General features: G+C 28.0%; 2 protein-coding genes across 3 annotated transcripts; one reads left to right on the top strand and one right to left on the bottom strand.

Annotated features, from left to right (window-relative positions):
* Positions 1–2,025: 2,025 nt before the first annotated feature.
* On the top strand, positions 2,026–6,952 carry LOC101491045 (cell division control protein 6 homolog B-like). Its single transcript, XM_004500186.4, has 15 exons — positions 2,026–2,413; positions 2,519–2,739; positions 3,366–3,440; positions 3,542–3,642; positions 3,782–3,888; positions 3,971–4,030; positions 4,187–4,260; positions 4,619–4,669; positions 4,999–5,048; positions 5,392–5,524; positions 5,995–6,084; positions 6,194–6,256; positions 6,336–6,431; positions 6,527–6,616; positions 6,730–6,952. Exons 1-15 carry the CDS (start codon positions 2,209–2,211, stop codon positions 6,760–6,762), a joined length of 1,449 nt encoding a protein of 482 aa, XP_004500243.1. The 5' UTR covers positions 2,026–2,208; the 3' UTR covers positions 6,763–6,952.
* Positions 6,953–20,428: 13,476 nt separating this feature from the next.
* On the bottom strand, positions 20,429–24,562 carry LOC101490723 (phosphoribosylformylglycinamidine cyclo-ligase, chloroplastic/mitochondrial-like). Of its 2 annotated transcripts, none has more exons than XM_004500185.4 (10): positions 24,391–24,562; positions 23,657–23,706; positions 22,838–23,168; positions 22,431–22,525; positions 22,242–22,343; positions 22,097–22,156; positions 21,431–21,603; positions 21,246–21,348; positions 21,000–21,158; positions 20,429–20,896 (listed from the first exon to the last, which is right to left on the bottom strand). In XM_004500185.4, exons 3-10 carry the CDS (start codon positions 23,145–23,147, stop codon positions 20,723–20,725), a joined length of 1,176 nt encoding a protein of 391 aa, XP_004500242.1. In that variant the 5' UTR covers positions 23,148–23,168; positions 23,657–23,706; positions 24,391–24,562; the 3' UTR covers positions 20,429–20,722. The 2 variants fall into 2 exon arrangements, with proteins under 2 accessions (XP_004500242.1, XP_073225355.1); XM_073369254.1 differs by having other exon boundaries at positions 22,838–23,156; positions 24,391–24,530.
* Positions 24,563–27,287: the final 2,725 nt, after the last annotated feature.

Here is a 27,287-nt window from a genome sequence, read left to right as displayed (position 1 = left end):
CACTTCAAGTTTGTCACATTTCAGAGCCGGTCCAAGGTAAGGCCTAAAGCAAGCGCTTTAGGCCTCCCTAAAAAACAAAATTTTTTACTCAATAAAAAGGCCTCAAATATTTTTTTAGTTAAGAAATAAGGCCTCACATTTTAATATTCTTAAAACTAATTTTGATAAAATTTTATATAAATTAAATAAAATATTTTGCTTTTATTACAAATTATTTAATACTTATCTCAATACAACTAAATTGGTTAATTAAGACAATAGAGATGAGAGAAATATTAATTATAAATTGAATAAATGAGATAAAAAAGTGAGTATATCATTCATATGAGAAATACTAGTTATAAATTGAAAGATCATGAGACAAATAGTGAACATATTGTTAATGAGTTGCTGGAGTGGTACAATATATACACATTATTTTCTTCTTCAACTAAAATCTGTAAAATTTTATATGAATTCTTGATGTTGCCGAGAACCGTTGAAATGTCTTATTTCATTTTTTTAAAAATATAGAGAAAATACCATTAATTTTGTTAAAAAAATTTATATAATTATTATATAGAATATTAATAATTTATTTATTAAATTTTAAAAAAGCATTATCTAATAATTTCGCTTTAGGCCTCGTAACGTGTTGGGCCGGCCCTGTCACATTTGTAAACATTTTGTTGTATTATGCTATTAAATTGAATGTTGCCAATTTGTTGACAGATACATTATGTTTTTATTTTAACTATTTTTTAATTTTATCGTTCTATATTAATATAATTTTTATTAATTTGAACGAATACATACAATTTTTAATAAAAAAAACTACATTCATAAAAAAAGTAATTCAAAATTACGTATGGAAATGTTTTTTTGGTAACAACATGCATGTAAATTTAAAACTATATTAATTTTTTGTTTCATGGGAAACTACGTTAAACTGATATTATAAAAAGTCGATTAAACAGAAGACTTTTTGACTGTGTGTCTTGTAAAATTAAACGGAAGACTTTGTTTTTATTCCTAAGACTTTTTTATTTTCGACTCAATGAAATAGAATACATAAAATTATACTATTCAACCAAAATAAATATTTTTCCTGAAACCTAAAGTAATTAATCAAACATAAATTAAAACGGGAGTTAGACTGTTTATGTTTTGGGTGCAATCAGATTGATTTTTATTAATTTCGTAACAATGTAATCATCATTATTTAAGAATTTAATTTTGATGTACTAATTTTTTACACAATAGACTAATCATACTAAATTGTTTGAGTAATTTTATAAATAATTATCACAAAAATTAAATTTTATTAACGATCGTAATTGATTGACATCATAAAAATTATTTATACTGATAATATATATAAATTAAATTACTGTTTAAATTAAATTAATTTAAAATAAATTTATTTTTGTTTTTTTCTATAAAAAAATACTTTTTCCATTATATGTCAGTTCAACAATTTCACACAATTTAAAAAATATATTTAATAATATATAAAAAAATAAATTATACATTACTTAGAAAAGTACTATCAATTAATAGAATGAGAAACTCAAAATAAATAAAAATAAAAATAATATAATAAATAGTCAATGACATAAAAGAAAAATATAATGTCCATTAATATTATAAAATAACATATAATTTAAGATAAATAAAATATAATTTTTGAACAATTTAATCCAACACAAAAATTCATCGTATATATATATCTAAAAATAAAAATGAGTTTAAACTTTGATTTTTTTTTTGACATAAAAAAGAAAAGATGCAATCCAACACCATTTTTAGAAAAATATTATATTATTCTCAAAAATAGAAAGCGAGTAAACGACCCAACCCAACACCATATTTGGAAAAATATTATTGTTTCTCATTAATTTTGTTACATTATTTTCATAAATAGAAATCGAGTAAACGACGCAACCCAACACCATATTTGGAAAAATATTATTGCGTCTCATTTAATCTTTATTGTTTTCATAAATAAAAAACTAGTAAACGACGCAAGTCCAACACCATTTCACGAAGGAGTATCATTAACTTCCCAAATGAAATTATGGCGCGGGAAAATGAAATCAAGGCGCCAATGTTTTCCCGCTCCAGTCAACTACAAAACCCATGCAACATTTACAATCTCAATCAATTTCACACTCAAATCTTTCTATTTTTCAATTATTTCACACTCCAAATTAAATTCGCAATTAAACAATGCCTTCAATTGGTGCTAAACGTAGATTCAGATCTCCTGCACCACCACTCTCCGCCGCATCTCCGCCAACTCGGAAATCCCTCCGCCGTTGCATCACTGCAACTCCCAATTCCGTCCCTACCGTGATTCAGAAAATCGACACCGACGAAAATAAAGTAGAATCGCATGAATCCAATGCCGTGAAATCCAGATGGAATCCCAAAGGTAAAATTAATTAATTCAATTGCTCGATTATTTAATTAATTAATTATTTTTGTTTTCTCTGTGTGATGGTAATATTCTTGTTGTTTATTTGATTGGAAATAATAGATGTTGAGCAATTGAGAATGGCGAAAGAAGTGTTGCACATGTCTACTGCACCGTCTACCATAGTGTGTCGTGAGGAGGAGCAAAATGTGGTGTTGGAGTTTTGCAAAGGGTGCGTTGAACATGAAAAGGCTGGGAGTCTCTATATATGTGGGTGTCCTGGAACTGGTAAATCTCTCTCTATGGAGAAAGTGAAAGATAATTTACTCAACTGGGCTACACAGGTATATCTATCTATCTATTTAATTGGAATTAAACATTGAAATTGTGGACATTGAAATTAATTGGAATTTTGAAATGTTAATGAAAATCTGTGGGAGAATTTAGTGTCATGATTTTGATATAACTAATAACTGGTATAATTTGATGGATTTTAATGATATGCGTTATTTGTTTAAACTTGTTTTAAACTGACATTCAATAAATTTTTTGAATATTGACTCATTGCCTCTATTTTGTAACTGCATTGTGAAATTGATGTTATGCCATGAAAAAAATGGAAAATTGTCATGAGTGTAAAATTGATATATATTGATATCGTATGCTTTTTAAATTCTAGTTTGATATTCATTTTTATTAAAGGATGTGGGGTTTGCTTATTATGGATTTGTTCATTGATGGCATACATAGATATTTATGGTTATTTTCTAGTGGATTTTTTCTACGCCAATACCAATATTATATTATTTGACTAGTCATAGAGAACAATACCAATCGTCGTGCTTGTTCATAGTATGTAGTTTGATGATCCCGTGTAATTGGGAGAAGAAACACACTGTAATAGATATTTAAATTGCTCACTGTATTTGGATTTTTTTGTTTCTTCCATTAATACAACTTCATTTTGCAGGGAGATTTTCCTCTGCCTGATGTTTTATCTGTAAATTGTACATCTCTGTCAAATACATCTGATATTTTCTCAAAGGTAGGAATGTCTAAGCACATTTTATTGAATCTAACATTACATAGTTGACTCTTATATAAAAAACATTACTTAGTTGATTTACTCATTGGATGTTCTGGCAGATACTTGGGTTACACAAATCCCTAGGCAAAAAGGGTTCAGGCACACCCTTACAGCAACTTCAGAACATGTATTCTCATGAATCACCTACAACAAACATGATGTAAGAAACTTATTCTTTTCATGGATTTGATTCTGCACAAGAATGCTTATGTTTTAAATTAAGTTGTTAGGCAAAGATGTTTTTTCATTACTGTTTGATTCTGTAATTTGAATGCTAACAAATATTAATATTTTAACAGATTACTAGTAGCAGATGAATTAGATTATCTAATAACCAAAGACAGAGCTGTGCTCCATGATCTTTTCATGCTTACCACTTTCCCATTTTCCAGATGTATACTAATAGGTAAATTTATTGTGAAAATTATAAAATTTTGTTTCTAACCTTGCCTGTCCATGATCATGACTTATTGTGCGTGTTAATACAGGTGTAGCAAATGCAATTGACCTAGCTGATCGATTTCTTCCAAGGCTGACATCATTAAATTGTGAGTAAATCCAGTCAATAAGTCTATACTAAGTTTCGATTTCGTTTTGAACTCTTTAAATACTGTCTCAAATGGCCGAAGTAATGAAGCTGTCCTCTAATTGTATACATCATTGGACATTTCCCTCTTTTTAATTTTTCTGCCTTTCTGTTTCAGGCAAGCCTACTGTTGTAAATTTTCGAGCATACACCAAAGATCAGATCCTTAGGATTCTTGAAGAAAGGCTAAATGTAAGATTATTGTTATGTGACTTTGTTGGGTTATACAGTTGTGCCACTTTCTCCATGAAATATTATTGCTACTAATAAAATTAGAGTTTAATTAGAGTTTAAAGTCTTACACTGTCAGCATATCACAATCAATCATGTTTTCTATTTTAAAAGTGGTTACAATACAAGTTGGCCATTTTTGAACATTGGATGTTTGTGATTCACTGTCAGTAAATTAAATTCATAAAAGTATCATGCTGACTCATTGTTAACAACTTCAATTCTGTGAGTTGTGGCACTAGCCAAGAAAAAAGAACCAAAATTTACATTTATCCCTTTTTAATATTCTTATTAATAGCTTTTTTTGTCTCACCATCAGGAACTCCCTTACATTGTTTTCCAACATCAAGCATTGGAACTATGTGCTAGGGTAAGTACATTTACCATTTTCCGTTAAAGTTTATATTTGCATATCTTTTCTTCAGTCTTTATCTGTGATCATCAAATATAAACTAAATGATTTGCTTGCTTGTGAAAAATTCTGGGACTATTGGATCGTGTCCTGTGTCATTAACTTATTTTTAGAAATATCACAGTTAACCTTTTCCAGTGTCATCCTTAAGAGAGACTGAAAAAAATTATTAGTAACCCAAGAGAATCTAAATGCAATGCTACAAGCTCTAAAGCATCTAAGAAATGAATATTGTAATTCATTGTTAACTAATATACATTTAGAGTCTAATTTAAACTGTATTGCAGAAAGTTGCTGCAGCTTCTGGGGATATGCGAAATGCTCTTTGTATATGCAGGTCTGTCATAATTTATTGTTAATTGTTATGTACTGTTTTTTGGCTTTTATCTCCATTATAAATCAGTGCATCTATATTTGAAATCTAGTCTATTATATAGGTTGAGCTTAAACTTAATGTCTTATGTTCAAAATCTTGGTTCTGAAAAGGCCTTGGATCATTTGATACCTCTCTAAATTGAAACATATATCTGACGCATGCAAAACTTCACTTTAGTTTTCTGTGCTTGGATCTTAAGTTGCAATATTTGAATTTGAACCTAAAATAGATTGCTGATACGTATTTGATTTGGTAAATTAGCCTCAGTAAAATCAGTAAAGTAATTATTAATTTTTTTTTTCAGGAGTGCAATAGAGATGCTAGAAGCAGAAATTAGAGAATCTGCTTGCAGTTTGAATGCTTTGGAAGAGAAATCATCCTCAGAACAAAATCTTCCTACAGCTCCTGATTTTGTAAAAAAACAAGAATTTGATATGGTAAGGGTAATTATTTGTTTCTAGTTTGCTGTAATTAACCACAGTCCCACAGATGGAATTGACAGCAGTTCAAGAATGAAACAGTGGTTAATCAGTACAATTTATCATGCATCTCATTTGATTCATCATTAATATGTCATTAACTTGATGCTCTTAGTTTGAAATTCAGTTGGTTGTCCTGTAGAAGACTTTAATGTAGTTTACTGCAGTAGATGCATAACTTTAAGCTCAAATTATATATTATGGCTTTAGGTATAGGCAACTTAGTTCTATAATAGCATTTTGTATAATTAATGTTTAGGTAGGTGTATTGAACTATTTTCTTTCGGCATTCTGCAATGAAGTCATTGTTGCATGATTACATCTCATCACCAATATAAATGACTTTATGAAACAACAAGTAGAGTTCCTTTGTTATTCTCTCCCTCTTGTAGCTAATATAGTCCTAAAATCCTTAATATGGATTGCAGGTAAGGATTGATCATATGGCTCTTGCCTTGTCAAAAACATATAGATCACCCGTGGTGGATACAATACAATCTCTGCCACATCATCAACAGGTAATCATGAAGTGGCAATATGCAATGTGAATTCTGTGATCAAAGAATAAGGCAATCTATTGCTTGAAGTACCATAACTCCTAACCCTAACAACCTGCACTTTTTGTAGATTATACTCTGCTCTTCGATGAAACATTTCCGTGGGGCCAAGAAAGATACAACCCTTGGCGAGGTATGCTTTATAGCTCTGTTGAAGATATTGATTCATTTTATCCTTTGTATTGGTTTCTAAAACTGTAACAATGATGCAGTTATATAAATCTTACACGACAATATGCAAATCATCACTAATTCCCCCAACAGGAATCATGGAATTTTCAAACATGTGCCGAGTGCTAAATGACCAGGTATCAAAGTGACTACGAATTTCTTATACCGGATTGATTTTATAGAGGCAAAGTTGTCATATGGAAAATGATAAAAACATTAATTGATGTTGCAGGGCCTAATTAAACTAGGACAATCTCGAGATGATAAATTGAGAAGAGTGACACCCAAAATAGATGAAGGCGATATTACTTTTGCATTGCAGGTATTCTTTGATACCTCCTTTTATATAATTGATTTTTACTCTCCCTTTGATTATTATGTTTGTATTGGTAGCTAATCTTAAATGAAATTTGCCATGAATAAATTTCATCACAGGGAATCCGTTTTTTTCGAAATTGTCTTCAATGATCCTGCTGACTGGTGGTTTCCATTATGCAAAATTCTTCAGAGAAGCAAGAGATGTTAAAGATTTTTAATTTTGTTTAAATTTTTTCTAGACTGTAAAGTAGCAATTGTTGTAAAATTTTGTAAAAATAAACAACTGATTTAAACATTAATTATATCTTCAATTTTACACCAATAAAGTGATTATCTGTAAGTGAAATGTTATATTTTCTTTTGCACTGTTTTGCAATCACATATTTTTTTCTCACATCAACATTTATATATCTTAAATCGGTAAGTGACTTCTGCCGTCTTTTGAGAAGAACTCTCCATAATTCTTTCACCATTTGTCTCACTCCCAAATCGCTCTTGTTTGCTTCAGCGTCGTCGACCATGCGTTGCACCATGAGTTAAGATAAGGCGAATTAGTTGATCAATCAAATAATATAATATGTATCCACCTTCCCTGTTTTTTTATTAGGATGTTAGAGATTATATGTTTTATATTAATTAGTTTATTAATTAATATTCGATGTATTAATTTTATTATATTTTATCGGTATAAATTCTAATAAATGTGCAACTTATTTTTTGTTTATCTCTTCAATTGCATAATTTCTAATATAATATCAACGACTTAATTGTGATTTAAGAACCATCGAAGAACTGTTGATATTTGTTTTTTCGCTTTATTTATAGAGAAACATTATCTTAAATCGAAGAGGAAAATAGTAAGAATATAAAAAATATGAGAAGTGAGATTGAGATAGTCTGAAAATCAAGACTAACAAGTGACATAGATTTTCAAAACGATAAAGGTTTGAGAATATTTTAATAATTTTTTATTATTATTTATAAAAAAAATTAAATCCAAAAAGAGCCGTCTAATCATCTTTAATGATTTAATTTAATAATATTAAAATATGTTAATTTTAAATTATATCATAAAAGTCCCCGATTTTTATTTTATAATCAATTTAGCGTACACGGTATTTATTTATTTTTTTCTGCGGAAAGGATTTAACATGTACTGTAGATATTTTTTTTTAAATTGATCTTATATAATTGATTCGTCTTTTTTAACGTATAGAATGGATTCTTATTGATTGTAATATGTGCGAGTTTTTACATTCTATTTAATAATTTTGCGTTTAATCGAAGGAAAAAGTTTAATAGAAATTCAAATCCAATTGTGAGAAATTAATTTTTACCGAAGTAATATAATATTATAATATAATAATAAACATGTATTCAATTTTCATTATTAAGAAGTTACACGGAAATACCACTACAATAGTTCCAAATTGTATTCGAAAAGTTTAAAATTGATATCTCTCTTTCTCTAAAGTCGGGTAATTTTACAAGGGCTCTTGTCCAGATATCATGACAAGATTTTCCCAGGTCATGAACTATACTGGAACAACATTCTCTATCAATGTATCCAAGATTCTCAGCATAATACCCAAAGTAGATCTCATACTTGCAAAGATCTGAATTTAATTTAGCGGCACATTGTGTTACAGATTGTGGGTATGGTGATGATGGACTTGGTGCACTAAAGTTATCAAGAATTACGGATGAAAATCCTGTGTCCACCAACAAAGTAATAGTGATTATGAATATTATCATAGGATAAAAGTTATTAAAGACTGCCATAACTGTTTGAGCAATGATGGGATATGATTTTTGGGATATGGAATGCTTTATTGGTGACCATATTTATTGTTGAAAACATTCTTTTCAATTTTACGGTTATTGAGTTTTTCATTAATCATATTGAAAAAACAAACCAACTATTTGTTGTTACTACTACTCTACTCAATTCTAACCATCTAATTTTATTATTACTAACAATGTAACGTTTGCCCGCTTTTTTCGGTTATTTTCTTTATTTTTATTAAAACTTGCAAGAAATGCAGTTGAAACCAGTTCGATGCCTAATTGTTATTTTATTGTATTTATATCTCACTTTTTTTAATATTTAACAATATTTTTTTTAAAAAATTTATTAATAAAAAAAATATATTTTATCTTTTTTAATATTTAATGATAATAAATATTTATCTCGTATTTTTTTATATATGAATAATAAATATTAATATTGTAATCTTTTATATTTATCACTCATAAATATTTGTCACATTTTTTTTCATACATAAATGATGATTATGTATTTCTCATTTTTTTGATTACATAATGATTTTATGATTCTCACGTGAATTATTACACTAACACTTAAAGTTATATGACAATTATGTAATTTTGTATTGAAGTTACATCTTTAATTGCAGTTTTTTTGTTATAGTTTTTTAACATGCAGTTTTTTTTTTATTAATTGCAGTTTTCTTAATTAACATGCAATTTTAAGTATTAATTACTTTCATATTTCTTGTTAGTGATTCAATAATAAAATTAATTAGAATAATAATGTAATTTTATTAGTGTTTATTTTTCTTAAATTAAATTGATAGTTGATTAAGGTTAGAATAATAATTATGTTGTTAGTATTTTCTCAAAAGAAAAATATTAGTATTTTCTCCTACATCGTAAGTGGAATGTGGTCTTTAACTCCAATTGGTTTAACATTTTCTTTTTTTCTTCTTCTTGCACTCTTTTTCTTTTATCTTTAAAGAGATTATGGTTATGAACGATCTCCTAATGTTATGATTTTTCTCTTTTAAAGTTGTAAGTGTTAAATACTTACAAAATTTATAAGATTCTAAAACTTTATGGCATCTTCTGTTATAGCCATCGAATGACCTATCAAAATGATAAAATAGCATCCAATAATTTGTAGAGCATTCACGTCAGCCACATACTAACAACAAAGTTAAGAATTATAGTATAATAAGATGAAGGTATTTAATGAGGGTATATTTGGAGTTCTATTTAAAAATTATACTAATTAATGTATTTCTTGATATTGATGTTTTTTGATTTTTTAATTTATAATAAGGATGAGAGCAAATATTTTATTTTTAAAATATTAAATTTATATTTATGATAATGAAAAATACATCAATAATATATGAAAATAATTTAATATATTTTTTTTCTTCTTTTTTATATATTATATTTTTAAATATGTGCACAAATTTTTTAAACGATATTCATTTAAAAATGGAGGAACTATAGATTAATATATGAACAAAATTTATTTGTTTTAGTATATAATTTATTAAATGAAATCTAAAAAAATTGAAGAAAAAGTGTTTATAATATTAACAAAATCCACCGTATATGATCTAGAGCCGCCCCTGAGATTTAGTGTCTTATGTGAGTGATGTATTTAGTATTATATTTTTTTTTTAGTAAGACAGTCTTTAACATAAAAGTTAAAAATTATTTTTTGTTGCAAAATCATTAATAAATTTATTTAATCAATTTTTTTTTTTAATTTCAATTGACATTAACACAATACTATTAAATTTATTTTACAACAATGTAGATTGTTAATAAAATTTTAACAATTTTAATTTTGAAAAACTCTTTTAATCAGAAGAAACATTAACAAAAATAATTAATATTCGATAAAATATATAAGTATTAAGAAAACAATAAAATATTTTAAAAAATCTAATATTATAAAACTTGATTTTAATTCAATTATTAAAATAAAATTTTACTATAATGACCATAAAAATAATCATATCTCAAATAAGTTTTATGATTTATCTGTGGACTAAAAATAAGTATATTTATAATCTTATTATTCAAAGTGATAGAATTTAAAACATAAAACATAATTTTTGAAGTGCACAAATTTAAAGTAGAATTAAATTCAAAAAGTTATAAATAATAAATAGAATTTAAAAAATATTTAAACTGATAATTTTTTATAAAACATAAAACGAACAACTTTCTTTTAATACATACACACTCTTAGAAAAACTAACTACTTTCAATGTAAACGTTTCTTAAATTTTAATTTCTACAACCGGATGATAGTATCTTTCCATTATTTTTTACTTTCAATCTCCTATAGTACTTCTAATGATTGCTCTACAATAAAAACTAATATTAATGGCGGTTAATTGTTTTTGAAAAAAAAGTCAATAAGGTCGGTAAATGACACGTCGGTCTTTTAGGGCCAAGTTGCCCTGTTTCTAAACGTTTTAATAAGGCCCCCGACAACTTTAGAGTCATCAAATTGCAGCACTATAGATGCGGGTTCAAGACTTGTGACCAACAAAATCCCTTTAGCAATATTAATCCATTTTAATAATATAACAATCATACTTCTAATTCATATATTTATTTCTCTGATTCTGATTCACAATATTACTAGCATATAGTTTTAAACCCTATTTTGTATTTGGGGAGCTCTCCTTTATCTAAGAGATATTAGATGACCGTGACATGACTCATAAATTATAAGTAGTGGAGATAATAATTACAAATAAATTTATAACATTAAAAAAAAATTACATGACAAAATTATCAAGTCAAATACTTACTATATTATAACGATCAATATTATAAGTTTGATTTTAAATGAATCCAAGAGTAGTATCCAAAATTACCAAGTCAAATAACCAATATTATAAGAACAAGATGTTAAAATAAATTTTCTTGGATTCCAAATGTTTAAATAATAACTTTTGGTTCACAAGTACATCTCAATTGAGTAAATAAAATAGGGTTACAAGGATGAATTTGTTGGAAGTGTTTGATGTATAGAAATTATGAGGAGATAAAGTTTTAAAAAATAATGACATATCATTATAACATTTAGAATAAAAGTAAAAAAGTAATTTATCTATGAAAAAAGTCAAAATAATTTGAAGCTCATATCTCATTATATTTTTTAATGAACATCATCTAAAATAAAAAGCGAAAATGAATCATCCTCTGATCCATCTCCCTCGTCCAATATTCTTCTACTTTCTCGTACTTTTTTTTTCTAATTCTTTCTTTAATAAGAAAAGTTTGTATGGTCATAAAATTTTAAGCATAATTTTTAGACAGAAATAGAAAAGAATAAAGTTAAAAAAAATAATTAAATGATATATATTTTAAAAATAATTAAATGATGTATATTTTAATATATGTGTGTCTAAATGATTTTAATTTGGGTTGTAGCTATGGATATATTTCTCCTCTTTAATTTGGTGGGGCAATGATTTTTTTGATTTGATGAAATATGGTGGGTTACTTACTTAGTACTTGACCTCTTGGTAACATAGGGTGCCTACAACCACCCCAAAGTCTCTAATAATTTTTTAAAAAATATCATTTTATTTTTATTTTTTTTTTATTTGAGTAATATTATTAAATATAATTTGACACAAAATGAGACACGAATACAATAATGTATTTTGGAGTATATATACAAAATGTGATCCTCTTTATTTTACATAGTACTATGTTTGTTTTATATTTTGTGTAAAGTTTTGTGTTCTAATATCATTACTCTTTTTTTATAAGATACATTTGACTTATAATTTGATTAACAAAAATTAATCTATTTGATCCATAACATGAATCAAATACATTAATTTTTGTTGATCAAATTATAACTAAAATGTCTATTATAAAAAAATAAGAGGAAATTATTTATAAAAAAATTACAAAAATAACTACTATAATTATAAAATAAATTAAAATTTTTAGCCTAAATTCCAACTATCTGAGTTGTGAATTTTATCTAGAGATATAATTGTGAATTTTATACAGAGATATAAAAATCAAACAAAATGATCCAATGATACCAAAAATTTAACCAAAACTAATTAAATTGGATTGATATTTTTTTTATGAGTTTGGGTCCAAGTTGAACTAAACCAATAAATTCGACCTTTATTGATTTGAGATATAATTCCAGGTAATTTTAAAATAGATTGTATAATACTCAAACTAAACCCTTATCTTTTATTAACATTATGTCAATATTGATATCTTAAACATTATTTTGTGTTTAAACGTATTTTAATATATATATATATATATATATATATATATATATATATTATTTTTGTCCTCGTAGTTAAGAAAATTGTATTAATAGTGTAAAAATTTGAATTTAATTTGTATACACCGACAATGTAAAGATATTTTATATTGTCAATTAATCATAACCGTCAGAATAATAAAGTAATTTGACTTTTATTTTAATTACTTTTAAAGTCACACTTATGGATGATTGTGATTAAAGTGTAAAACTTTTTATATTGACAAAAATAACAATTAAACTATAAAATTTTAGTATTTGAAAAAGAAAAAAATATTTTTAAAAACTAATTTTTAATAATTAAAATCGTCAACTAAAATTTAATTTGTTTACTCTATCTTATAAGCGTTAAGAGTTTGATTGTCAATATATTTTTATAAATTTACAACTTAAATTTTTTTTGTATATAATACTATATTATACATTTTTATTCGTCCATTAATATTTTAAAAATTTGGTCATCCCACTATTTTCTATCAAGCTCCGCCACTGATTGACTTTCCCAACTTCGTAAGCAAATTTGTCTGTCAAAGCCAAGCCACCAATAACGCTAATAAATAACAAACAACAAAAAAAAAGCATAAATTAAAGCTAAGAAAAATATAAAACATGTTCTTGCAATCACTTTTATACTTCAATAATCACTTTTGTCTCTTAAATTTGAATCCATCCAAGCAAATACAAAAAAACGTTTATTGAGGGGGAATAAACCACCAAAGTCACCAATCCCAGGTGCCATCTTTGCTCTTCTACGAACAAGTTCAAAACCAATGTCAATGTCAACGCCAATGTCACGTAAGTCCTTGACCACCAGCGCTAACAACAACTCCTTTATCGTTCACCTTCAATACATATATTCTAGTGAAACTAGATAAATTTTAACTAATGTGGGTTAAAAAATGTATGTCAATTTAAAAATTAAAATTTTCTTTACATAATCTATAAGTAAATTACTCTATACTCTTCAAATCTTCAAAGAGATTTTTTAATTACATTACTCTTCCTTACTAAAAATGTTAAAATATATATTCTCCTTTTCTCTCATAAAATAATAGTATAAAGCGTATTCTCATTTTGATTTATAAGAGTTTATATTGATATATAATTAGTTTATAGTTATTATTGCGGTTTCAATAAGTAGTTACGGATAAATGTTGATGTTATTGTTATATCAGTTGATTGTTGTTACAATTGAGTTTATGTTTTTTAAGTTGTTATATGTCAAGAGTTTGACAAAATGTTTTTGATTTCTAATGAATTTTGTAGTGAAATGTAATTAATTTATGTTGTTGTTGTAGTTTAAAGTAGTTTATGTTTGTTATGTTAATTCGTTGTTGTTGTCGAAATATGAAAAAATGTTGAATAAGTTGTTTTATGTCAAGTGATTGACAAAATGCGTTTGATTTGTAATTAGTTTGTAGTGAGATATAATTAGTTTATGTAGTTGTTATTGTAGTTTAAAGTAGTTTATGTTAGTGATCAATTGTGATTTATTTGTTGTAGTTATGTCAATTCGTTGTTGCTGAAATATAAAAAAATGTTGGGTAAATTTTTGTAGGTTTAAATATGTCTTTTGTCCCTGCAAATATACCATTTTTTGATTTTAGTACTCGTAAGTTTTTTTGTTTGAATTTAGTCCATAAACGATTGATTTTGGTTCATAACGTTAAATCAAAAGTTACAAAAAAAAAATGCTAACAAACCGTCGTGACACAGAAAGAAATCTTTTAATTTTTATGTGTTAGTATGCATTTATAGGGTCATGTGTTCCAATGCTCCTTTTTTGTAATGTTGATTTGACATTAAGGATCAAAGTCGACCATCTCTGATTTTATAAGGACTAAATCTAAACAAAAAAATTTACAAGAACTAAAATCAAAAAGTGAGATATTTGTACGGACCAAAGACATACTTAAACCATTGTTGTATGTCAAGTGTTTGACAAAATACTTTTGATTTGTAATGAATTTGTGGTGAGTTGTAATTAATTTATGTAGTTTTTTTTGTAGTTTAAAGTAGTTTATGTTGTTGAAATTTGATATAGTCAAAATATTGAAATGTGACAAAATGTTGATTTTTGCTCTCAATTATGAATAATGACGGAAATGTTACTCAATTGACATGACAGGGAGACCTAACATGGATATGTACACAGAGAGCGTCAGGCCAAAGCTCCCGCTAACTAGCAACAAGTTAGAGGTGAAAGATCTCACTCTTAGGCACATGTTGACGCTGAAGATGTACAGGATGAGATGCATGCAACACTACTGCCGCCACTATCACACCTGCACCATTTCAGGGACCACCATTACCACCACCACCACCACCACCATATGTTTATGGGTTTCCAGGGTATTCATTGACCACGTTGCGGCCTGTATTTTGGTTGGAGATGTATGTTTTGATTCTAAATTTATTTAATTATGAATAATTTTATTTTAGGAACGTATTCCTCTTAAATGCATCAACAATGGTAGAAATATATGTTAGCTATAGGTTCCAACTTCTACCGTGACTTGGTTTTAGAATTCAATCAAATCCTCTAGTTTATTTTATCTTGGATCCACAAACTACAAGTAAATAGATGTGGGTTTGTTGTGAGCATTTACTGAGAGGTGACACAAAGAGACTAACACTTTCCATCTTCCTATTGGTGAGATGACAATGACTCTGGAAAATACGTCATGTCTTATACACTTGTCAATCATCGAACACCTCATATCACATACACTTCTAGTGAAAGATGTGGGGTTGAGTGGTTGTGTAACAATCTTGGGTTCAACTTCGATAATGCATCAATATTGGTTAAAAGAACATATGAGCTCATGTCAGATGCTTAACCCTTGATGTGCAGTTTTTACTTCATCTGAACGAATCAATTCAGTTTAAGGATGCTGATGTGAAGGAATATCACCGACTTAACGCCATTAGATATTACTCTCTAGTGGGCACTACCATATTCAACGAAAAAGTGCAGTGTATGTTGACATTATGTATGTTAAGTACTTCACAGAGTTAGGTTGTGTTTGAGAGTATGAATGGGGTTATGTTGCTCTTGCTTTCTTGTACAGTTAGCTAGGGGATGGTGACATGACTAATTTTGGAAGTGGCACATGGTGACATTATGTATGTTGTTGACTAGACAATATTTAATATTTAAAATAAAAATTTATTTTATTAACTCATTTAATTAAAAACTTAAAACTAATTAATTAATTAATAAAAACTCAATAATTTCATCTTCAACCCCAAATTTTTTAATAAAAACTCAACAACTTTTATCTTCAACCCTAATTTCTTCTTCTTCAAATCACAAATTCTCAGGATCCAAACCTTAAAAATTTTACTCTCTCATTTTTCTTACACTACACCTATAATCTTTGCCATAACCACAAAAGACATAGATAAATAAGCCAACTAACACACCTCTTTTTCTTTTATTTACTTTCTTTCTTTCTCTGTCAAACAAACTAAAAAAAAAAAAAACAGTGTTCTTCTCTTGTCTGATTTCTCTCCAAACCAAACCAGAGAGCGACTGACAAGTGTAACCTCACCGAAGATTCACCTCTAATCTTCCCGTTGTTGGAAAAATCAATTTGTCTTTCTTCAACTTGTTAATTCTGATCTTTTTTGCATCTGCCTTCTCAATAAACAACCTTTAATCTCTAAACAAATTTGTGTTTTCCTTTTTCTTTTTGATTGAATAGATATGAAATATCAATTTGGAGGGAAAACAGTTTTTGTTGCAGAAAACAACCTATGTCTTTGGTGGTTATGGCAAAGATTATAGGTGTGATGTAAGAAAAATGAGAGATTATAATTTTTAGGGTTTGAATCTAGATATGAAAACTTATAAATTAAAAATGAATAAATTATAATTGAAGATGAAGTTCGTTGAGTTTTTATTAAAAAATTTGGAGTTGAAGATGAAGATTAGTGACATTTTATTATTTAATTGATTAATTAATTAATTAATTAGTTTTAAGTTTTTATTTAAATAATCAAATGGGTCAATAAAATGAATTTTAATTTTAAATACTAAATATTTTATAGTCAACAACAATTATAGTCACCATGAGTCACTTCATCCAAAATTAGTCATGTCATAATTTTTTTACTCAAAAAAATTCATTAATTACTTTTTGAAAACTTGTTAGAATTTGCAAGGGTATAAAAAAAAAAGACTAAAATCAAAATGAAGCACATGTAAGAACCAACAATTTATTTAACCCAAATTTTAAGTTTTATTGAACATTTTAAAAAATCGAAATAAATTTCAGCCTGTTCTTAAAAACGTATGAAATTATAATAAGAAAAAAGAAGGGTTAAACATGTACGAGGTGGTAGAAAGTTTTCATAAACTCCATCTTGAAATCTCGTCAACGCAATTACAATTTTGTTGTATTGAGTTGTAACAAGATACCCCATTTCTAAAAACGACATCCACTTTTTTTTGTAGGTATCATATAAAACTTTGCAAAATACAAAGTGCTTTTGATAACGTTTAATCGTTTACATGAAGAATACAATTTAACATAATCTAACTTGTGCTTATTTATCTCTCTAATGAGACCATGTCGGACAATTGCATGATTATCATCGCCTTTACCAAGATGTGAAACAACAATCCAAAATCTACAATTTTTATCACCAACAACATCCACAATTTTGTCAATATATGAATGCGTAAAAAGAGACATATGTTCAATAAAAAGAAGTTTTTATTTTGGGAATGGATTAGGTGAGATATTCCCAATACACGCGTTCTTCTTTCTTTGACATGATAACCTTAATTCAAAAATTAGATTATCTGGATGTAGTGAATCAACATGCTCCCACAAAGATGACAAACGTTTAGTTGACCTATCTGTTGGCGTACATCTAACCTCTTTTGGTGCACCCTTGGTTGTTATCAGGTGGATTCAATGACGTCGATTCTGGAAAAACTATTTCATGAATTTGCTCCTTAATAACTAGTTTCATGTTGTAATCCTCTTTGTCAAATCATTCTTGAAATAGAAATGTGTGCCTAAGTTTTATATATTGTAACATGAATTTACTAAATTAGAAATTATGTAATTTAACTAATTAAAATGTACCTGAATCGCTTTCAACTATGCTAAAGTAGAAATTTTTGAATTACATTATTCTTTTACGACATCATTAATATAGCAAACCATAAGTTTTTCTAATTACACAATCACATTTTGTACTGTCCATACCGCATTACTTTACTCGTGCTTCTTCGTGATGAATAAAATTCAATCTACCTCTTGAAATTTTAAACCCCAACTTGGAATAAAAAACATAGTCTATGTTTCTATGTTCTAACACACTCAAAGTGCCAAAGTGCAACACACGGTTTGTTCATGCTTTTATAATTTTATCCTTTACCATATCCAATATGGTACTTTCGACATATTTGAGGAATATTGAAAAATTTGATTGCACCTTTTTGGACTCGACAAGGCACCAAAATATGCATCCTTTGAACGAGATTCCACTACAATGTATGAAGCTCTCATTCTGGTGTTCGCAAGTTTTACATTAGCATCCTTTTGGATTTGTTTCACATTCACATCTACAAGTTTCACAAGTTTTACCTTCACATTCAACTTGCATCTAGCTCTAACATTATTTGAAATATGATTCCGACACAGTAAACCAGTAGAGGTTGGAAACTTTTTGCAACAACATTCGTTAATGCGATATCTCTGTCAATCACAATTACCTTGGGAATTTTGTCTTCAGATTTCAACAAATGATAACTTATCACTAGAACCCAAGTAAAATTATCATCCTTTTTAAACTTGAGACAAAAAAAACCCAACTAAATATATCATCTCTATTAAAGTCACACCAACGATCTCAAACAACGGTATTTCTTATTGATTTATTTTATAAGTTGAATCCATCAGCAACATAGTCAAAAATGTGTTAAACAACCTCGCTAATTCAGGATGAGACCAAAAAAATATCTTAAATTTTAGTTTCAGAGTGATCAATTGTTCTATATTTGTATACATATTTGAATAGATGTATTCCAATAGATGTTGCATTTCTGATCTCGGACTCTTTATTGTCTTCTTATATCTTTGACGCACATTATATTGTTGCTTCATTGTAGTCACATTTTCATTTCTTCTGCCTTTTAAAGTCACTATAATTTTTTTTTTATGAGACCATGTTCCTTGTCATCTCACCAACAAGTTCATTATTTTTTTCATTTGAACGACAAGCAACAAGATTACCTTTTTATTTTATTTTATTGATCTCATGGTTGTGTGATCCTAACACAATATTATAACATTCACATTTCCTAGATCATTTATCTTCGTGTTTCAACTTCTTATTGGTATATACACCATCCATTTTGCAACTCAATATAAAAAAATGTTTTCTTTTATCAGAATCATGATCAGATTTTATAATTACCATTGAAAAATCTAAGTTTCCCAACGACTAACCTAAGCAATCAAATCATCTCGACAACTATATTCGTTATCAGTAATAAAGTTTATCCCAACATCATTCACCATTGACTCTGCAATATCCAATTTCAAATTTGCTACTTCCTTGGATTTCAAGTCATGTACGGGCTCAAGTATATCTACAGCTAGAGACTCAAATTTAAATCGGGTACCAACAAATGTTTGGATTTTGCTTTAGTGTCAACCATAACTAAGTACAAACATTTAACATAAGTTAAAATTCAATTATATATAAAACTTACAATTCTTGACTACATTAATATCTACCGGATGCAAGAATTCGGTAGTCGTATGTTTAGGGTTTAGGGTTAAAGAGTGATGATATGATATCCACCTGACAATCGCATCTGAATCCATCCCGCAAGTAATCTTATTATAATTATTAAAATTTATATACATCTACATATTGAATATGCTTAACATTTTTTTTTAAATATTAACAATTATAAATTTATCTCTATAGAAAATATTTTTTAATTTTATTATTGTCTAATACTAATTATTTTATTATATTAATTATAATAGATATAATTTTTAAATTTATAATTTATATAAATGAATAGGTACAAGTGTTAGTGGGAAAATCCGAACACCATTGCAAGCGTCGGACGAATGCCTAAATTTCACACCTACTATGTTGCCATGCCTATTCCAAAATCTAATACTACTCAGGTTTTTGAACTCCAAAAATGTGAAAATAAACAAAAGGTTTGAGGTTCAGTGTTGAAGAAGTGTGAGGTGAGAAGGGTGAAATGACTTATATATAAGTGTCGATCAAGTATCAAACGAATATTTAAATGTAGGATTGAGGTAAATTTGAAAAATTGGAGAGTCTTTGGACAACATTTGGGAAATGAGTAACTCGCTAAACCTTGTGCCCAATGCAACAACTAGTTCTAGTGTTCCATGTCTTAACTTTTTTTTCTAATTTCATATTAAAATTGACAAAAAAAATCCATAAATATGAAACAAAGAATAAGATGTACTCCCCTCAACTAGCTAGTGTTTAGGTTATAACTTAAACACATGTACTTAGTCCTTGAAGCAATTATATTCTAGTTGCAACCAGAAATATGACAAGCCATTGTAAAAAATATTATGTTTATAACTTGCAATTATATAAAAGATTACATACAACAATATAAAATGCAAGGTTATAACTTATAATAGTCCTTATCCAGACAAGTAACATACATAGTTAGCCAAAAAGTCACGAAGAAAATTAGAAATTCTTAAAAACAGAAAACCATGCAAAAACATTGTAGCAATTTTGTGATTATTCATAAGAGTACATCAACTATGGGTTCTTTTAGGTTTACATTAAATTTAATGACCCTGATGATCATTATGGGTTACATTAGAACCAAAACCAAAATAATTTTCACTAACAACTCAGCTACAAATCAACAAAATTGTTGCTAGTTCCATAACTAACATTTATGTACGGAAAATTATTAAGGTCCCAGATAGATAAACTAACATGAAATATAATTTTTCCATGAAAGTATTAAATAGTACAACATGATTAAACTTAATCTGAGAATTAACTGTATGTCACACCCTTTCCACTTATAACTTCGCCTATGCGGTAGTAGGCTTTCGCTGTATCACCTCTGTTTTCAAGAATGCCATTAGCTGCCTCTGGACTAACTACAAGGACCATCCCAATGCCCATATTAAAAGTTCGCATCATCTCTGAGTCTTCTATCTTTCCAGCCTAATGTGAGAGATTATTAGTACTGCACTTTTGTTTCCAAAATATTTGAAGATCAAATTAAAATGTATATTATTGTTGATCAAATTAAAATTTTATGAATTACCTCCTGAAGCCATTTAAACACGGTAGGAATTTCCCACGAGTTTTCATATATAAGTGCACCAAAACCATCGGGAAAAACTCGTGGTATATTATCTGTGAAACCACCACCTGTGATGTGGGCAATTCCCTTTACCCCTCCCTTGCTAACTATGTCAAGCACCTGTTTTAAGAAGAGAAGTTGTCGTCAAGATAAAATGGGGAGGGAGTTCAAGAGTAGACATTAAATAATGTGAAAATGATAAATAACCTGCTTAACATAGATAGTCGTCGGGGACATCAAAGCTTCCGCGATTGTAATATTACCACCTGGAAGTTTATCTTTCAGGGAAAGACCACTTTGGGCAAGTACTCTGTAAAGATATTAATATTAGTACATTTTTCAAAAACTGATAATTTTATAAAACCTGATAGATTGCAGACTAGAAAGCCAACCTTCTTACTAGTGAGAAGCCATTAGAATGAACTCCACTGGATGGCAGACCAATAATAATGTCACCAACCGTAATGTTCTTCCCATTAATTACATTCTCCTTCTTTACGATGCCAACGGCACAGCCACTAAGATCATACTCGCCTTCTTTATATAGACCAGGCATCTCTGCAGTCTGGGAGGGTACAAAATTAATTAAATACAAGAGGAGATATGTACAAAATAAAATTCTATCTTCATCCACATTTAAATTAACAGGAAGCTGATCATATGTTAAAAGAAATTGCATTTTTTTAGTAGAGACTGACAGTTATATGTTTGTATGCTAAATCTATTTGATGACAATGTAAGATACCAATAATCTAAGGTGGTATGAATAAAATTTCAGTTAGAATAAATCTATATTCAATAATCCATACATCATTTAAACCTGGAAACGATGACTGGTGGTCATAAAAAATTATGACGTGTTGGGAACATGCAATAAAGTAATAAGAAGCAATTGAACAGGTATTGGCCAAATATCTCATAAGTAATGTGCAATAAAACAAGAAGCATCTTACAAGAAACGAGAACCTGGATTGGTCAGAGACCAAGGCTTAGCAAAACAACACTAAAGGGCATACAATTATATACTGAGATTAAAAAAACCACAAATATTTCAATACCTCTCCACCTAAAAGAGCGCAATCAGATTGCTTACAACCATCAACAATTCCCTTTATAACCTGAAGAGGAGGAAATTAAATCAAGAATACGCATATCTACGACACACTGAAACTTCAAACCAAACAAGATAAAAGCACATCTTACCTGTTCAGCAACATCCACATCAAGGTGACCAGTAGCAAAGTAATCAAGGAAAAACAATGGCTTTGCCCCTGAAGTAACAATGTCATTGACGCTCATCGCAACCTAAACAGGAAATAACAGTCAAACCTCAAACCCTAAGTAACAGAAATCCAGTTCCAAAATAAAAAATCAGTACTCGAAATTTTCTACCAGATCAATTCCAATAGTATCGTGAATGCCGGATTCAAAAGCAAGCATCAACTTCGTCCCCACACCATCAGTACCGGCAACGAGATACGAATCACCTACTCAAGACAAGCCAAATTAATATATCGAATAAAAAGAAAATAAAGATACAAAAGTGATTTTGAATGAATTGATTTAGGTTAAAATAATGGAATTTAAGGTGACTTATGTTTAAACAAATTCAACAAATAGTGAGTTGAACAATTTCTAAACATCAATTTCAGAGACAAAAGCTATGAATCTTAGCATCAAGTCTAGAGGCAAAATTAATTCTTATACACTGCAACATGTCAAAATCAATTTTATACTTCTACAATCACTTTTGTCTCTCAAATTTGAACCCATCCAAGCAAATACAAAAAAGTGCTTACCAAGGGGGAATAAACCACCAAAGCCTCCAATACCAGGAGCCATCTTTGCTATTCTACGAACAAGTTCTGAACCAGCGTCAATGTCAACGCCAGCATCCTTATACGTAAGACCTTTACCACCAGCTCTAACAGCAACCATTCTTTTATCGTTCACCTTTGACCGCGTAGTTGATAATACGCCACTGTAACCATCGTTTGCATTGCTTAAACATTGGCTGATTATGGCATTGCATTTGCACTTTCCAAAATTAGGTCTAACTGATGCTACTGCAAGATAATGTTGTAGCTCTGTGCAAGCTCCAAAACTCATTGCTAAAGACTGGTGGAATAACTGTAAATATACGAAGAGAGGACCCTAGGTTAGTTATGGAGGGGAATAAGAGAGAAACAGAGGCAGTGGCGATTGAAAAGATGCATGGTACAAATTTGTGTTTAAAATTTCATAAATTGAAATAGAGGTATTACACAATACTACATACACAGTTTCTAAATCTAAAGTGGAATGAAGTTACTGTAAATACATACAAACAAACAAATATAAATCAAGGAAATAGGAAAAAGATGCAAGGAAGTGGGTAAATGGCGCATTACTGAGACAATGTAAAATTGAACATTTTTTTTTTGTAAAATTGAGTGCAGATACTTTAAACGTCTTTTTTTATGGGTCTTCAGACACTACTGACCTATTAAACATTATAAGCATTTTTTTGTTTTTAAGTTGTTAATTTCAGCCAAATAAATTGTTAATTAATTACTTCAGTTTTAGACTATTTTGGACTATGATACATCAACAACACAAGATTTAAGCTTTAAACTCACAAATAAAATATTATGTTCTTCCAAAAATGTGATTCACTTCAACAATCAACCTGCACAAAAAACATATTTAAAATTAGAATTCGGATTACTAAGATTAGATGCTCTATAATTAAAATCAAATTTTACCCACACAAAAAATTGTGAAGACCATAATATCTTTCTTCAGGAACTAAAGAAATCTCATAGATCAAACTAGAAGATCCAAGCTTAAAAACTATATCAACTTATTATTGTCATCATTATATATGCAATTCCCATTCAGACAGAAAAATTATTACTTCTCCATAGACATATTAAAAAAACATAAAAAGACATGCATGATTGAAAAAACAATAACATCTCAAACATAACTCTAATCAGTAGCCCTAAACAAGAAAACCTAAATGATGAAAGTGGAAAACCAAAACCCAGAAACCCTAAATTTTAAACCAAAACACATAAACCCTAAATCTTAAGCCAAAACACAAAAACCCTAAATCTTAAGCCAAACCCATATACCTAAGTAATAAGACACCCTAACCCTAAAAAGAACAATCAATAAGTATAAAAGACTTAATCGTGTGACTTTAACCCATCAATCCATAAGTTTGTCCGATTACATATCGTCGAAAATGAAAAATAAAAATACATTCAGTGAAATATGCTGCTCGAAAAACCCAGTAATATTGGAAATAAATAAAAAAATAAAAAAATAAAAAAAAATTCACTAAAAAACGAGGGGTAAGTTATCTTACCATGAGACGATAAACGGAGAGAAGGGAGAACCTGAGAGCTTGGGTTCTCTCTGAAAGTGGAAACGACGGAGGCTAAGAGAGAAAACGTGTTGGTTGTGATGTGCGTGAGAACGAGTGTATGAGCGTAAGAGAGTGTCAATGGTGATTCTATGAAATCAAATGCAGCAAGAGTAATAGTAAAACGCCAAGAATATTAACCTGATGGAAGTGATAGTGCTGTAAAAAAAAAGGGAAATGTGGGAGGTGGGGTACACGTGGCATTATTAAATATTCTAAATTATTTATTAAAAAATTAATTATATTGCTCTGTATAAATTAAATATTTTATATAATTAATTATTTTAAACAATTGATTAATTTATTGATTAATTATTTAATTGAATTAAAAAATATTAAATCTGATTTGAGGTTTCTGTAGGGATATTGTTGTACTTTCAATAATAATTTACATTTTTCTCTTCTCTATCTTTTATTTATTTTTCTTTTATATCAAACAATAATTTGCTAAAATCTATTCAAATTCTCATTTATATATCTCTTTTCATATTCTATCTCATATTGTTCTTGCTTCTTAATTTCTCTTTTTAACCAAATACACTTTAACGTGTCATTCGCAAACGTCAACAAAACTACGGTGAACATGCTCATAAAGTGAGAGAAATATTTATAAAAATGTCATTGGAGAGAAATTTTGATATGAAAATGTGAGAAGATTAAATATTAAACATACGATCATAAAGTATCACATAAATACTTACAAAAGTTATTGGGAAGAAATCAAAATGCAAGTGGAGGCACTTGCTTACACTAGATGTTAAGCTTTGTGTTTCTCGACTCACAAAGTGACTTACTTAAGAGATCAACTTTTATATATATATAAAAAATTAATTATCATAAGTTTGATTAAATGAACTCAAGACTAATATTCAAAATTATCTTGTCAAATACTTAATATACCATAACGATCAATATTACAAAAAGGAGATTTTAAACTAATTTTTCTTTGGTTTCAAACTAATTTTTCTTTGATTTCAAATGTTAAAATAATAATTTTGGTTCATATCTCAGTTACGTAAATAAAATAGGATTATAAGAATGAATTTGTTGGAAGTGATGATGTATAGAAATCATGAAGATATAAAATTTGTATTTCACTCTTCACTAACAATTCTAATAATAAATTATATTTTTCTTTAAAAAAATAATGACATATCATTATAATATTCAAATCAAAATAAAAAAATAAATTATTAATAAAAAAGTCAAAAAAGAATTTGAATCTTATATTCCATTATTATTTATTTAATGAACATCATCTCCAATAGAAAGCAAAAATGAGTCATCTCGTCCTCCATCTCTCTCGTCAAATATTCTTCTACTCCCTCAAACTTTTTTTTATTCTTCTACTCCCTCATACTTTTTTTATTCTTCATTATTATTATTCCTATTATTATTGTCTATTTCTTTCTTTAATAAGAAAGTCTTGTATGGTCATAAAATTTTGAGAATAATATTTAGGCACAAACAAAAAAGAATAAAGTTAAAAAGAATAATTAAATAATATATATTTTAAAAATAATTAAATGATGTATATTTTTATATATGTTATCTAAATAATTTTTATTTAAGTTGTTAATATGAAGATATTTCTCTTTCTTAATTCGACGGAGAATGATATTTTGAATCAAATATGGTGTCAGTTGAGTAGGAACATACTTATTAGTTATTAATTAACTTGCCCAACTTCGTGAGCAAAAGCAATTTTGCATTTGCATGCCAAAGTGAAGCAACCAATAACAATAATAACAAATGAACAAGAAGAAAAAAGCAAAAATTAAAGCATAAGAAAAATATAAAACATGTCTCTGGAATCATTTTTATACTTCTACAATTCTTTTGTCTCTCAAATTTAAATCCATTCAAGCGAATACAAAAAGTTGATTCATGAGAAGACTTAACTAGCTAATGTTTAACCTTGTACAATGTACTAATAAACATGTACTTAGTCCTTGGAGCAATTATATTCTTGTTGCAACCAGAAATATGACATGGCATTGTAAAAATTATTACGATTATAAGTTGCAATTATGTAAAAGATACATACAACAATATAAAATACAAGGTTATAACTTATAATAGTTCTCATCCAGACAAGTAACATACATAGTTAACCAAAAAGGAACGAAGAAAATAGAATCTTAAAAACAGAAAACCAAGCAAAAACATTGTAGCAATTTTGTGATTATTCATAAGAGTATATATCAACTAAAAATGAAATGAAAAATAACTCTATACTCACATATTATTTTGCCAACGCTAAATGTGGTGAAGAAAATACTAAATGCATCTTATACAAAAAATACTAAATTTATACAAAAACATATTAACAACCTTCAAAATCCTTGTTAAATTGCAGCCCAACAATCAAACTTTTAGAATACACTCTCTTGAGCTATTTGACACAAAACAACATATCACTTAGCAATATAAACATCCCTCTGAACTAAAATTCTCAATATCCAAAATCAGAGACTACAACTAGAGCAGCAAAAATGTGTATTATGCAGGGAATTTTTTTTGCCAACACAGGTAATTATAGTCCCTTATTTGTCAATAACATCAAATCTCTATTATAAAGAAAATTGTTCTGATATATATAGTTAAGGTAGACAACTTATTTTCTAAAATCAATACTCATTTTTCAATTACTAGATGATTTGACTATCAGAGTGCATCACTATTTAATGTTTTTAGAAGTTCTATTCAAATATAAAAAATTAGAGTCTTAATAAAAAAATTGAAATTTTACTAATTATAAATTATTTTAAAATATTATATTTTTATTAAATGAAACATCAAAACCTCAAACCACTTTATTTAAATTCATCAAAATAATT

This window comes from Cicer arietinum, chromosome 5 (genome assembly GCF_000331145.2).
Source record: "Cicer arietinum cultivar CDC Frontier isolate Library 1 chromosome 5, Cicar.CDCFrontier_v2.0, whole genome shotgun sequence".
Taxonomy (NCBI): Eukaryota; Viridiplantae; Streptophyta; class Magnoliopsida; order Fabales; family Fabaceae; genus Cicer; species Cicer arietinum.
The sequence above is the reverse complement of the archived record's forward strand: the minus strand, read 5'-3'. Positions and strand labels throughout refer to the sequence as shown.

What these genes read in the sequence shown, in the direction of transcription:
- LOC101491045 (XM_004500186.4), top strand. Translation starts at nt 2,209, where the DNA reads ATGCCTTCAATTGGTGCTAAACGTAGATTCAGATCTCCTGCACCACCA. An exon ending in CATCTGATATTTTCTCAAAG is followed by an intron (nt 3,441 to 3,541) that starts GTAGGAATGTCT and finishes ATGTTCTGGCAG; the next exon opens with ATACTTGGGTTACACAAATC. An exon ending in AAGATACAACCCTTGGCGAG is followed by an intron (nt 6,257 to 6,335) that starts GTATGCTTTATA and finishes ACAATGATGCAG; the next exon opens with TTATATAAATCTTACACGAC.
- LOC101490723 (XM_004500185.4), bottom strand. Translation starts at nt 23,147, where the DNA reads ATGAGTTTTGGAGCTTGCACAGAGCTACAACATTATCTTGCAGTAGCA. An exon ending in ATACTATTGGAATTGATCTG is followed by an intron (nt 22,344 to 22,430) that starts GTAGAAAATTTC and finishes TTTCCTGTTTAG; the next exon opens with GTTGCGATGAGCGTCAATGA. An exon ending in CGACTATCTATGTTAAGCAG is followed by an intron (nt 21,159 to 21,245) that starts GTTATTTATCAT and finishes TTCTTAAAACAG; the next exon opens with GTGCTTGACATAGTTAGCAA.